Consider the following 14,395-nt stretch of genomic DNA (forward strand, 5'->3'; position numbering starts at 1 on the left):
AGGAACCACACAAGGTCGCTTCGCCATCTCAGACCCAAAGAGAGGGAAATAGAGGGAAGAGGCAAGGTCTCACTGAAAAAATTATGCAAGACTAGAGATACTGTTGTTGTCTGAAAAAGTCCACCACTGGGTGCTTAAACAGTGTTTCATTCCCTAAGTTGCAAAGAAACTGGTGAAGGTACCCCTGCTGAGCAGGCAGCCTGGTGTGAGAGACTCTTAAGAATAGCGGTTCAAACCCTGAGTGTTCTTTTTAATTGTCTCAATTGAAATAAATAAAGAAATGAGCAGCAACAGTCAGTCTTGAGCAGACATGAGGATAACTGGAGGCACAGCCAGAGGCGCTAAGCCTAGCTACGTGAGACCTTTACAAGGGGCTGCTAGCCCCATCGTCCCACGATGGTCCCCTAAATCTTTACCACAGTCCGCAGAAGAGACACATTATAAAGTTTGGGTTTATCTTTAAGATAACAGGGAGTCTAGTTCCAGAGACGTGGAAGTAGGGTACAGACTGACAATCCCCAGAAGAGGGGGTGGGGAGGGAAGAGATAAACCACAGAGTTTAAATGCATGTGTGCATGAACAATGGACATGGACAGCAAAGCTGGGATGATGCAGGGAGGGATGGGGAGGAGGGCGGCAATGGGGGGAAAAGAAGAAACATCTGTAACATAAATAAATAAATAAATAAATAAATAAATAAATAAATAAATAATAGGAAGTCATTGAAACATTTCAAGTAAGGAGGTGACATGATCTAGTTTATATTTTACACAGCCTGTCTGCAGTGCGAGAGTAAATTAGATTGAATGGAGACAAACGACCAGAGAGGAAGCTACTGTTAATACCTATGCCATAAAGGGTGGAGGCCTGACTAACAGGAAGTGGAGAATGTACATAAGGGACATCTGGTGGCTGACTGAATGTCGGAAGTGAGGGCAGGTGGCATTGAGGGAAGAGAACCCTGGGCAGTTATTAAGCAGCTAATTTAAGCATAAAGAGAAATGTGGCAAAATATTGATAATATAGAGTAGGGGCGTAGCATTGAGTCTTAGTTCTTCTTCACCAAGGATCTTGGGGATATCTCTGTCTTGGTCTGTTCAGATCGTTTTTCATCAGTTGGATCCTCTGTATCCTGTTGACCTCCACTGTGGCCCACGTCAAAAGAGCCACGATTTGCAGAGCACAATCTATGTCCTGCAACTCTCAAAACAGTCTGCTGTGGACTGAATAGAGCTGGCCCCCAAGTTTATCTGATGAAGTCTAACCACCAGTGTGACTGTATTTAGAGATGGAGACCATAAGAAGGGCATAAAGGTTCAATGAGGTCATAGGGTGGGTCTCAAGCTGATAGGACGGTGTCCTTACAAGAAGAGGAAGGAACACTGGAGTCCTGCTCTCTGGCACCCACACCCGAGGCCATGGGAGCACACAGTGGAGGCCACCATCTACAAGCCAGGAAGGGCAGCTTCACCAGAAACCAAACCTGCCAACACCTTGATCTTGAACTTCTGGCCTCCAGGACGAATTTCTGTTGTTGAGACCTCCTAGTGGCATTTGTGAAGGCATCTTGGTATTTTGTAACAGCTGACTAACAGTGTTAACCCGTAAGTACTGTCATTCCCCTTTATAGATGAGGATGAGGCTCAGAGTTTGACTTGACTAGGATCCCACCGGCGTAGCAGCCTGCCCTCTGCACTGGACCCTTCCTTATGTGGCAGGCATTAGACAGACACAGCAGCAAGGATGACGGGCCAGGTACAGAAGGTCACCAGGGTGGAAAGCCTCAGGTGTCTAGCAAAGGACTCCAGGGTGACCTTTCCTCTCTTAGCATATTGCCGGTCTGCAGTTTGGACCTCTGACCTTTCCTCCCTAGAGATAACATCTGGGCCTCAGTAGTATTTCAGCTCCAGGCCCAGAGAAGCAGCAAAACCAGACCAGCGACCCAATGACTGACCTTAGGACCAGCTACATTGGATAATGCCCTGGGGGTCGACCTAGACCCTGAAAGGACACACCTACTCAAGGAAAACTACCCAAGTCTTTTTTTTTTTTATCCTCACCTGAGGACATTTTTCTATTTTTTGTTCAGGTAGAGTGGGAGGGGGAAAGAGGAAGAGAGAGAGAAACATCGATGTGAAAGGAACACATCGAGTGGTTGCCACTCGCATGACCCAACCAGGGCCGGGGAGAAACTGCAACCGAGGTACATGCCCTTAGCGGGAACCGAACCCGGGTCTCTCGGGACCACAGGCCGACGCTCTAACCGCTGAGCCAAACCGGCCAGGGCAAAACTACCCAAGTCTTTTAAGATCTTCCCCTGGGACCTCCCCTAAAACCCTTAAACCCTTAGGATGAGGACGCAGGGCTCTCCCTCCCAGGAGCACACCCATGCTTCCCCTCCCCTCCCCCTCCCCTACCCCCAGGCACATGACCATGACCTTCCTCACTCCCAGGCTCCAAGGGCCCTTCCTTTGCCTCTGTAACTTGTTTCCTAAGCCCATTTCTTCTACAAATTGTTTCTTCTACCTCTATGATTTTCTAAATAAATGTTCTCTGTGGTTTGAGTCTTGGCTCTGAATTCTCTCGTAGCCAGAACTCAAGTACCAAGGTTGCTGACCCCAAGTTCTGTCTGACCCCACTGGTCTAACATCTGGTGTTGTTCCCACTGTGGAGAATCGTCTGGGCTTAGCTGGCAAGTACCAAGTCTTTACCAACTCTATTCCTAAGATCCTAGCTGCTAGTCTTTCTTCCAGCCTGCTGTGCAAACCCATAAAATGATGGAGCTTCAATACCTCCTCCAAAGACTACCCAGTCTTCCTGGCTCTGGGGCACATGCTGTCCTCCCACAATAGTGAGGGGGTTGGAAGTCACCTTTAAACTTCTCTGCTGTAAAAGAACTACTACCTGCCTGTATATAATTTCACACGAATTTTAGCACCTCACCACCTTATGGAATTGAAATGTTGCTAGTTTATTTTTTTAAGGTATGTTTCTATTGATTTGAGAGAAAGAGAGGAAGAGAGAGAGAGGAAGAGAAACATCAATCAGCTGCCTCCCACATGCACCCCTTATGGGGATCAAACCTGCAACCTGGGTATGTGCCCTGACTGGGAATTGGACCCACCGTTGTCTGGTGTAGGGATGATGCTCCAACCAACTGAGCCACACTGGCCAGGGCACAATGTTCCTAGTTTTAAAGGGGATCCTTTTCTGATTTAATTATTTCTAGTTAACAATTAGGTAGCTTTGTGTGAGCTACCTAAGCTTCCAATACAATGCCATAAATGCAGTTGGCCCTCATCCCTCCCATTTGGTAACGCGTGCCTCCCTCTGATGGGCCTGGGCCCGGGCCCCTAACTGCTTTCTACCCAGCCAGGCAATGTCCCAGGCCTGCACAGATACAGTGCCTAGGAGATTCACAAAGAAAGAGTGACAAATGCTCAGAGAGGTAGGAGGCTACAGAAACCAGAGGGCAGAGGATTTCCGAGGATCTGACCTGGTAGGTTCCTCCCTCCCTGAGGCCACCATGACGGTGGAATTTCTGGAGTGCCTCCACTAGGGGCAAGGAAGGCCCCCGCAGCCCTCACCTCTGCTACCCTGCCCTCCTCAATGGCCTCTGCACAGCCCGAGTGCTGGGCTGACAATATGATGACGGGAAACAATCATGTCATAATTCTCAACAAAGCCAGCCCAGTCTCTGTGGCTGGCAGGTCCCATTTGGCAGATATTGGCAGGATTTTGTAAGAAAGACGTTGCGGTTCAAGACAGGAACAAGGAAAATTCAAGATGAGCAAAAGCCTGGCACACCTGTCACAGAAGGCCTGACAAGGGCCTCAGCTGGGGCCCAGTGGGAGCGTCCCAACGTCCCAATGTGGGCTGAACTAGAGCCAGAGTTCAGATGAGCTGGTTTGTGTCCGAGAGCCTGGGAACTGGTACCAGGCAAACTGCTCAGCCATCACCTCGCTTACCCAACCTAGACTCCCACCCTGTTTCAGGAACTGTTTGCCCCGAACTCATAGATCAACTCCTGCCCCATTCTCCTGTCCTAGTCCAGGAACTGTTTGCCCCGGGACAATAGACTCACATTCCAGGGGCCCCATGCGTAGCCCCTCAGGACCTAACCTAACAACAAGTTCCCGCTGCCACAGGCGCAGATATAAAAATCACAAACCCCAGCATCGGGCGCGGCTTCTCGGACTCGACCCCCGGAGTCTGTGAAACCGCCCGGAGTGTACCCAATAAAGCCCGATTTCTGCTCATTCGGCTGTTTGGCTCTTCGGTGTCCTCCCACCTCCCGCCGGCGCCTGGCCGCCTTACCGTTTGGAGCAGACTGCTAGGTGAGGGGCCCTCAGCAACAGGGCTCTTTGCCTTTTGGGCGGCGCTTTCTGTGAACTGATCAGCATCCCTGACCTTGGAGAACTAAATGCTAAAAGTACTCTCAGGGCATCAGAACATCCTACAAGCCCCGGGCTGGGAGCTGAATGCAGTTTATAACCTCCTCATTTAAAAGAGGTATTCCGCCCTGGCCGGTTTGGCTCAGCGGTTGGAGCGTGGGCCTGAGAACCAGAGAGTCCGGGGTTCGGTTCCCGCTAGAAGCACATACCAAAAAGAAAAAAGAAAGAAAAGAGGTATCCCCGTCCTGGCTGGTTTGGCTCAGAGGTTAGAGCATTGGCCCTCAGACCGAAGGGTCGCAAGGTCAGTTCCCGGTCAAGGGAGCGTATCTGGATTGCAGTATCCCCAGGGCCTAGAGAAGCTCAGTGAGTAAGTAAATAATGCCACGGCCAGGTAGCTGAGTTGGTTGGAGCATTATCCCTTACATCAAAAGGTTGTGGGTTCGATTCCCAATCAGGGCACATACCTAGTGTGCGGGTTTGATCCCTGGTTGGGGCACATGTGGGAGGCAACCGGTCAATGTTTCTGTTTCTTCTTCTCTCTCTAAAAATATCGGTGAAAACACATCCATAAGGCTGGGGGCCGGGGCCCTGTCTGAGGGAAAGCCCGTAGCACCCCATTACCTCGAAGTTTCCCACCCTCTAGAATGGTTTGGGCAAACCTTGAACTCCAGGCCCACCAGGGAGGGACGGTGGGAGGAGACAGATGCAGACGGTCTCACAGCCACACCTATGGAAACAGAGATTCTGAAACAGCCTGTGGCAGACACTGCTGTCCGACCGGTTTCCACGGGACCGGAGTTATTGGCTGGGCATACTGACGATCTAGAAAAGACCCACTTCCCAGCCTCTCTTACAGCCTGGACCATTCTTGTCGTGGGGATGTGAGAAGTGAGGTGTGCTCCTTCTGGGTCACACCCTCACATGGAAAGGGCTCTCCCTCCCCTCTCCTTTCTCCCCTTTTCGCTGGCTGAAGTGCCATCCCCAGACACAGCCGAGAACATTCCCCCAGGGATGGTGGAATAAAAAGTTAGAAGTCTGACGGGCTGACGGCTTTATAAAACAGGGCCTCCACATCAAGTTGAACTTTTACATGCATAAGAAATACAATGTTTAAGTCAACATTCTTCTGGATGTCTTTTGTCCCCAGACAAACCAATATTCAACTAATATGTGACCCCAAAATGGGCAACTAAACCGAGCCTGGTGATTTCAGAGAAGTGAGAGAACATAGGATAGGTGGCTGAGGAAGATCAAGGATGAGGTGAGTTGCAATCTAAGGTGAAACTGCTGCAAGGAGACTGATCAGCCGCCACCATCAAATATTGCCCCAGAGAACAAAATGCTGGGAGAAGGGAGAGCCACCCTGGTCACCCAGTCCCATGCTGCTCCTGGTGATAATCTTGCTACAACAGTGTCCTGAAATAGGCATCGACCCCCACAGGTAGCAGGGGAGCCATAAGAGTATGACTTGGGGAGCCCCACTCCATGAGGGTTGACTAGGAATGCTCAAAGAACGGCGTGGAAATAAACAAAATCGTGCTAAGGGACACTCCAAGGGAACTATCCGACAAACATAAGGAGGGCAAATAGCCCTCACCTGCTAAACAGAGGCTCTTGAGGGAAATACCTTCACATATGACAAGCTTCTGGGGCACTAAGGTGAACCATGCCAGCCTGGGAAGGGCTTGACCACCACAGCCCTGGCTGACAGACATTCACTCGAGATTTGGACAAAACAGAAGGGTTCTGGGTTTCTGGTATCTGTTAGCCTAAAAACAGTATAAAGAACAGCAGGTCCATGCTTCTGGGTACCCCTGGCCTGGAAGGTTCCTCACTCTCTGTACATAGCTGAGAATAATGGACTTCAGGTACACCTCCATAAGGAACAAGGATGCACTAGGTAGCCAGGGTTAACTACACTGACTATAACCTTAATCTCACCTATGTCCTGCCCACATCTTATTTGCTGATTCCACACTAAAAAAAAAGAAAAAGGAAGGGAGGGAGGGAGGGAGGGAGGGAGGGAGGGAGGGAGGGAGGGAGGAAGGAAGGAAGGAAGGAAGGAAGGAAGGAAGGAAGGAAGGAAGGAAGGAAAAAAGAGAGGAAAAAGGGAGGAAGGAAGGAAGGGGGGGGGATCTCAGCTGGGACCTGGCATTCAGGTGCTGAGACTGTGGTGCTCCAGGCCAGGAAGCACCCTTCACATGGATCCCTGTACTGCTGGCATTTCCTGGCACTGTGCACTGTGTGTGCCCTGACCTCAGGCGATCCAAGTGGTCGGGACCATAGTCCAGAACCCATCGGTAGACATGGCCTGCCTGGGTCAGTGTAGGTGAGGGTCCTTGTGACCAGCCTTGAATTCAGGCTGAATAGAAAAGGAAGAGAGGCCACAAGGGCTGAGACTGGGAGGAAGAAAGAGGGGTTCCAGGGACTGAAGACCCCCTGGGGGGATCTAAGAATAGGGGTTGTGTGGGTGTGGGGAAGCAGGAAAAACTCTGTCATCATCCTCAAAACTGCTATTTAGACTTAATTCTCACGTGCACTAAACCCCTGCTATAGAATGTTAGGGAAATTACTTCATCTCTGCACACTTATTGGCTCTTCTATAAAATATCCACCTTGTCCTGGCCAGTTTGTTCAGTGGTTAGAGCGTGGGCCCGTGGACGGAAGAGGCCTGGGTTCGGTTCCCGCTAAGGGCATGTACCTCGGTTGCAGTTTGTCCCCGGCTCCAGTTGGGGTCGTGTGGGAGGCAATCATTCGATGTATCTCACATCGATGTTTTTCTCTCTCTCTCTTCCTCCCTCTCTCCCTCCCGCTCTATCTGAGGATAAATGCTAAAGAATGTCCTCGGGTGAGGATAAAAAAATAAAATACCCACCCCCAGGTGGTTGTGAGGGTGAAACAAGGTAACCTGAGGGGAGCTCAGCCAGCACCGGTTTCCTCCCATCCCCTCACCCGGCTTCAGATTTTCTGAGCGTGTCTGCAAACTGTTCTGAAGAAACCCAGTGGGAGAGGCTAGAAGCCCGGCGCAGAGGGGCAGAGAGGACACTGGTCTGTGGAAGGGAGAAGAAAGGCATGTTGGTTGCCCTGTGGGGGCGCCACTTCCCCAATGCCCACTTTCTCCCGGGGATCTGACTTCTGTCCCTGCCACCCACTGGGGCTCCACTTCAGTGCTCAGTCCTGTCACCTGAGTCGAGTGCCCCAGGCAGGGACAGGCTCAGTGAGCTTAATAAATCTTTGTGCAATTAAAGTGTCTCTCTTCTCCGGTGGTCACCACTGTAACCAGGTGATCAAACTTAGCACCGATAACATCAGGATAGATTGTGATGGCATAGTTAACCCTCTGACTACTAAGCAACACAGAACTGTATACTTTAAATGGGCAAGTTATAGAGCATGTGAATTATATCAGAATAAAGAAGTGAAAAAATAAATTAAACAATAGTAATGGGAACAACCTGACATTACAGGTCTCCTGATGTGATGTCTTGTGAAAGTAACACCTGGGAGGTATTAATGCCAAAAATGCTTAACCTGACCCAAATCAAACCGCTTGCCCTCACTTCAGTTTATCGGAAGTATGGGGAATAGAAAAGTAATGCTAAGATATTCAGTGGAATATTCAGTGTCATTTTATTTTTAAAATGTTTTTTCTTTATTTATTTTAGAGAGAGAGGAAGGGAGAGAGAGAGAGAGATGGAAACATCCATGAGAGAACATCGACAGGCCGCCTCCTGCATGCCCCCCACTGGGGATCGGGCCCACAACCTGGGCATGTGCCCTGACCAGGAATTGAACCGATGACCTCTTGGTGTGTGGGTCAATGCTCAACCAGTGAGCCATGTCGGCCAGGCTATTCAGTGTCATTTAAAAAAAAAAAGATCTAGAGTCATGGAAGTAGGGAACAAACTGACAAACCTCAGAGGGATGGGGGTGGGAGGGGAGGGAAGAAATAAACCTTTCAGATTTCAACAAATAGATAAGACCTTCCCTCATCCCCCACTCCCCAAACCACTTTGATTGTAAAATGGTATATATTTTTAAGTTTTAGCTGCTAACAACAGAATTCTTTAAAAGGTATTTAGCCAGGCCAGTGTGACTTAGTGGATTGAGTGTCATCAGTTTGATTCCTGGTCAGGACACATAACCGGGTTGTGGGCTCGATACCCAGAAGGGGGCGTGCAGGAGGCGGCTGGTAGAAGTTTCTCTTTCACATCAATGCTTCTATCTCTCTCTCTCCCTAAAAAAATCAATAAAAACATATTTTTAAAAATAAATAAATATAAGGTATTTAACATCAATGTTTTAGAAAAATGTGAATAAGTTTGGTTACTTGGGTTTCCTGGCATTTCAAACTATAGCCATGAAAACAGTGTACTTACTTTCTCAAGCTCATCAAGCTCCTGATAAGACAGACTTCCATTTCTTTCCAACACAATCTTTCTAAGCACTTAAATTTCTTTCCTAGACTTTAAGTCTTAATTTAAAGATTCCATAAATCAAATTACCTTAAAAGTCTAAATACTGATTACAAAAGTAATCAGATTATTTTTTTAAGAACATCACATTAATTTATTTTATATAGTACATTGAATAATGTTATTAAAAATTTATGGGGCACTAACTAGGTGCCAGGCTTACAGCATCAACCTTTGTTCTTAATTATTTGTTATTATTATTGGGCTTTCAGAAGTGTAGGCCCACAAACCCTAATGCCTGTTTCTTCTGGTATTTGGACAGAACAACTAGTGATCAGATTCTTAAACACATTTTCAAATTACCCAAATCTATTATCAGCCAGTTAAATTTGAATTTCAAATAAAGACTGGATACTTTTTAGTATATGTGTGTCCCAACTATTGCATGGGAAATACGTGTGCAATAGTTCCACAAATTGTTGTCTAACAAACAAGTGTTGACAGGGTGTGGAGAAAAGCGAACCCCCATGTACTATTGGTGGGAATGCAAGTTGGCACAATCACTCTGGAAAAAAGCATGGAGGTTTCTCAAAAATTAAAAATGGAACTGCCTTATGACCCAGAGACTCAACTTCTGGGTATACAGTATGTTTGAAGAAACACAGAACACTAATTCAAAAGAATATACCCACCTCCATGTTTGTGCAGCATTTCTAATAGCCAAGACAACTCAAGTCCCTATCAATAGACAACTGAATAAAGAAAATGTGGTACATATATACAATGGAATATTACTTAGCCATAAAAAAGAAATTTTACCATTTGCAACAACATGGATGAAGATAGAGGATATTATACTCAGTGAAACAAGTCAGACAGAGAAAGAAATACCATATGATTTCACTCATATGTAGACTCCAAAGAACAAAAGAAATGAACAAATAAAATAGAAACAACTTGTAGATACAGAGAACAAACTGAGGGTTGCCTGAGGGGAGGGGGTTTTTCAATGAAAAAGTGGAAGGGATTAAAAAGTACAAATTGGTAATAACAAAATAGTCGCGGAGATGTAAAGTACAGATTAGGGAACATAGTCAATAATATTATAATAACTATGTATGGTGCCACGTGGGTACTTGAATTGTAAGGGGATCACTTTGTAAATTACATAATTGTCTAACCACTACACTGTACACATGAAACTAATATAAAACAAAATAATATTGAATGTCAACTGTAATTGAAAAATAACATTTTCTAATTGTTTATCTGAAATACAAATTTAACTGGGAATCCTGTATTTTGTCTGACAACTCTATCAGACTCCCAGTTAGTCCTTCCTAGATCCTTATCCCCTAAGTGCAACCACTGATCTGATTTTTTTTGCCACCACAAATTAGTTTTGCCTGCTTTTTAACTGTCCAAGTTTTTTTTATTTTTAGGCACCGGGGCCGGCGGAGCACGGACAGCGAAGGCCACGGCAGCGACTTCAGGACACCGACTGGGCGCAGGGGGCCGCCGGGGCCCCGGCGGAGCGCAGACGCCAGGCGCAGGGGGTGCGGGCGAGCCGGGCCGTGTCACGCGCCCTCCTTCGGGGGCGCTCACGGCTGCTGCGGGGCAGGGAGAGGTAGCGAGGGAGCAGCCAGCAAGAATGGCGCCAACTGTCCACGTTTATAAATTGGAATCATAAGGTATGTGCTCTTTGTGTAAGACTTCTTTCACCAACACAGCATTTTCTAGATTTATTCATTCTATTGTGTCTAACAATAGTCTGAACCATTTTATAACTATATGCCATTTTTATTCATTCTCCTATTGATGTATACCTGAACTGTTTCTAGTTTGGGGCTATTATAAATAAAGCTTCTATGAACATTTTTACATGTCTTTTTGTGGACTTTTTTTTTATTTCTCTTGAGTAAACATCTAAGATGGAAGAGCTAAATTATAAGGTAGATAGATGTATGTTTTGTTTTCTAAGAAACTGCTAGACCTTTTCCCAAAGTAACCATATAATTTTACATTTCCACCAACAATGTATTAAAGTTCTAGTTGTCCAAATCCTTGCTAACATTTGGTGTAGATATGTAGTGGTTTTTCATTGCAGTTTTAATTTGCATTTCCCTAATGAATAAGGATGTTAAGCAGTTTTTCATGTGCTTATTGCCTATTTACACACATTAATTTGTAAAATGGCTGTTGAAATGTTTTGTCTATTTGTAAAAATTGAGTTGTCTTTTTACTATTGCATTAAGGAGGTCGTTTTATATCCTGAATATCAGTTCTTTGTAAAATAGATGGCTGAGCAACCAGAAGTCAGGACCTTTTTTTGTAACCTAATCTTGTGACATCCTATTCTTTATCTTAATCTATTCATATTCTATTGTTGGAAACAAGTAACTAGGCTCAGACCACACTCAAGGGAAGGGAGACACAAATGGATGTGAATAGCCCTGGCCAGTTTGGCTCAATAATTAGAGCGCCCACCCCTGGACCAAAGAATTTTGGGTTCCATTCTGGTCAAGGGTGCCCCCTGGGGACCCTGGTTGGGGCACTGCCGGAGGCAACCAATCACATCGATGTTTTTCTCTCTCCCTCCCTCCCAGATAAATAGAAAAGTGTCTCGTGTGAGGATTAAATTAATAATAATAATAATAATAATAATAATAATAATAATAAAAGGATGTGAATATCAGGAGATGGGACCATGGAGAGCCATCTTGGAAGCTGCCCACTACAAATGTTGAATTTTAATAACAATTACATTCTCTACATCTGTTCAAACTTAGGATGAAAAATGTTGATGTCATCTTAAAGATGTATGAGTGGATGCAGAGTTTTCCAGAATTCTTTTAGAAATAAAAAAAGAGGTTAGAAGACCATGCAGCTTCAGGCCTAATGCAGCTGGGGCCTCTCGGGAGAGGGCAAGGGGCAAGGGGAGGACCAACAGAGATGGTCACCAGGAGTCTACCAGCAGCAGGAAAGGGCTGTGGGTGCTTTTGACCTTGAGAAAATCCACCGCCCAGATCTGCGTGCTCCAATCCAGGTGAGTGAAAAGTACAGGGAGAAGCTGAGTGCGTCTAGATCCCATGGGCGTCAAAGGCAAGAGAATACAGACGGTGGTTGGTTTAGGATGGAGAAAGGGGATAAAAATACAGTTTTCGAAACGCAAATGTGTCTGGAGCGTGCAGGATGAAAAGAGAGGGCAAGGCTGGAAGCCAGGATCCGACAGGAGGGAGTGGCGGGAACCCAGGACACTGGACCGCGCGCCCAGTGGGGACGGAGAGGTTGCAGTTGGCACACATTCTAGCGGAGACTATAAATGTCAGGGGCCGCAGACGGTCCTTCAGCAGGCGGGGAGTAAGTCTCGGGAAACACGGCAGTCCGGGCGCTGTCGGGGCACAGACAGTACGAGGCCAGGCACCCCGAGTCCCCGAGTTCACGTCACACGCGCGGGAAAGAACTGCTCCCACTTGCTCCCTGGAGCCGGACAGGAACGCGCTGGGCCCCAGCCCCAAGCCGCCGCCGCCTCCTTGGGAAAGGGAAGGAAAGCCAGAGAAGGGGGGGGGGGATAGGAAAGGAGGGGGCGTAAAGAGGGACCCGGACTAAAAGGCAGACTTCTCGAGTCCCGAGTAGGGGCCGGATATCGAAGGACCGAGAAAAAAAAAAACCTGACCAGGGGAAAGAGCAAAGGGATAAAGGATGGAACCCGAACGGTCTGGCGTGACGGCTAGAGCGGCATGCAGTGTGGAGCAGGCCGGGGCTCGAAGGCGAGCGACGGCGCTCCCGCGGGCTGGGGCTGCTGCGGGGCGGCCGGGACGCGGGGAGCGCGCACCTGGGCCGCGCGGGGGCGGGGCGGGGGCGGGGCGGGAGAGGGGAGCGCCAGCCCGAAGCCCTCCCCTCGGCGCGGCCCGCCCCCTCGCTGTGCTGGAAGCCGGAAGCGGGCGAAGGCGGCCGACTGGGGCTGCCGAGCCGAGGGAAGGCCCGGGCGCTCCTTCGCAGCGCCCCCAACTCGGGCCGCGCGCTCCGCTCCAGTGCGGGGGTCATGGGTGCTCCGTGCCGCGGATCTCTAGTCCTGCTGGGGCCCCTGCTGGGGCTGCTGCTACTGCTCCTGAGCGGGCCGGCCCCAGGTCGCGCTTCCCCGTGGCTCTTGGACCACCCGGCACCCGCCTGCTCCCAGCAGGTGAGACCCCGCCGCGCTCCGGACGCGCGGGAACCGCCAGGACGCTGCGGGCGGGGCGGGGGCGCGGGCGCGGGCGCGGAGGGACGGCCAGGCGGCCGGGCTCGGAGCTGGGCTGGCGGGCAGGAAGTCCGTGCTGGGGTCTCGGAGGGTGTCAGCGGCTTGGGCACAGAGAGCAGGCGCACCGGGGAGGACCCTCCGAGCTGCGGGAGTTGCGGTGTGGACCCGGGAGTTTGTTGGGGAAAGAGATCCCGCGGCGCGTGTTGCACAACCTGACCGGCGTCCTGGGCGGGAGGCGGGAGGGCCGCCTCCGCGGGGCCCCAAAGTTTGAGGATGGAGACCGAGGCACCCGGCCGGCCCCAGAGTCAGGGCGGAGCTGGTGAGAAAGCGGGGACGGGACTGGGCCGGTCCCCCGCCGTTGCCCCGCAGACCACCTGTTAGGCCGGGCGGCCGCCGCCAGAGCCCGGGGATGATCTTCACCTCAAGGCTTCTCCAGAGGAGACAGGCAGAGCCCGCATTGGCCGGATCAGAGGTGGAATCCCCCGCGGCAAGTAGCCCGCTTCCCGGGGGGTAAGGGGGACCCTGCGGCCGGAGTACGGTGCGCACAAGCCATGGGGGCCCAGGGACCCAGGGGCCGGAGCCTCCGATGAGACGTGGCCTGCAGAGGGCGACTGCAGCGGGGAGGGGTACGGCAGACTCGGGGCAACTTGGTGGCACCTCCCCAGAAGGGCAAAACCCTTAGAATATGGCAGATGATTAAGACACCGCCCCTCCAGCGCGCCCCCATCACCACTACCATCACTCAGACCTAGCATCTGTCAAGTAGTGATCGCACTGTGCCCACAGGAAGTGACACTCCCATCCTTGGGGTAGTGGCACTGTTGTGGAGGACTAACTTAAGGGGTGGGGTGAGAAACAGCTAAACACAGTGCCCTCCTCCACAGCTTCTTTCCTTTAAGGCTTAGAGGTTCTCAACCTTCCCAATGCCTGACCGTTTAATACAGTTCCTCATGTTGTGGTGAGCCCCAACCATAAAATTATTTTCGTTGCTACTTCATAACTGTCATTTTGCTACTGTTATGTCTTAGGCAACCCCTGTGAAAGGGTCGTTGGACCCCCCAGGTTGAGAACCACTTCGATTGAGCGTTCCCTTCTTTCCTCCACTCTGGTTTCCTCAGCCCCCTCCCCACCCAGTGTCTGAGTCAAAGGATGTGAAACAACTCTAAAGATATTTCTCTTTATCTAATTTTTGTAGAGAATTTGCCAAAAGAGGGTGGACAGTGACTGCTTAGCAGAGAAAAGAAATGTTTTTATGTGAATGAGTTCAGAAATGTCCTTGTGACTCCCATTATTGGGCCAAGCAGGGGACATATGCTCAGCAGATCCTTCCCACAGACTTGGTGTAG

The 14,395-nt window shown here is 49.4% G+C and overlaps 1 protein-coding gene across 2 annotated transcripts in view; it reads left to right on the forward strand.

Annotated features, from left to right (window-relative positions):
- Nucleotides 1-12,838: 12,838 nt before the first annotated feature.
- IL17RA (interleukin 17 receptor A) overlaps nucleotides 12,839-14,395 on the forward strand; it is a 32,980-nt gene continuing 31,423 nt past the window's right edge. Inside the window, exon 1 of one of the 2 annotated variants that reach the window (XM_036251888.1) lies at nucleotides 12,839-12,992. In XM_036251888.1, coding sequence (XP_036107781.1) covers nucleotides 12,855-12,992 — 138 coding nt within the window. In that variant the 5' untranslated portion in view covers nucleotides 12,839-12,854. The remainder of the gene's footprint in view (nucleotides 12,993-14,395) is intronic. The other variant, XM_036251886.1, reaches the window with a different exon arrangement.

The sequence above is a fragment of the Molossus molossus genome, unplaced genomic scaffold, assembly GCF_014108415.1.
Source record: "Molossus molossus isolate mMolMol1 unplaced genomic scaffold, mMolMol1.p scaffold_m16_p_10, whole genome shotgun sequence".
NCBI lineage: Eukaryota > Metazoa > Chordata > Mammalia > Chiroptera > Molossidae > Molossus > Molossus molossus.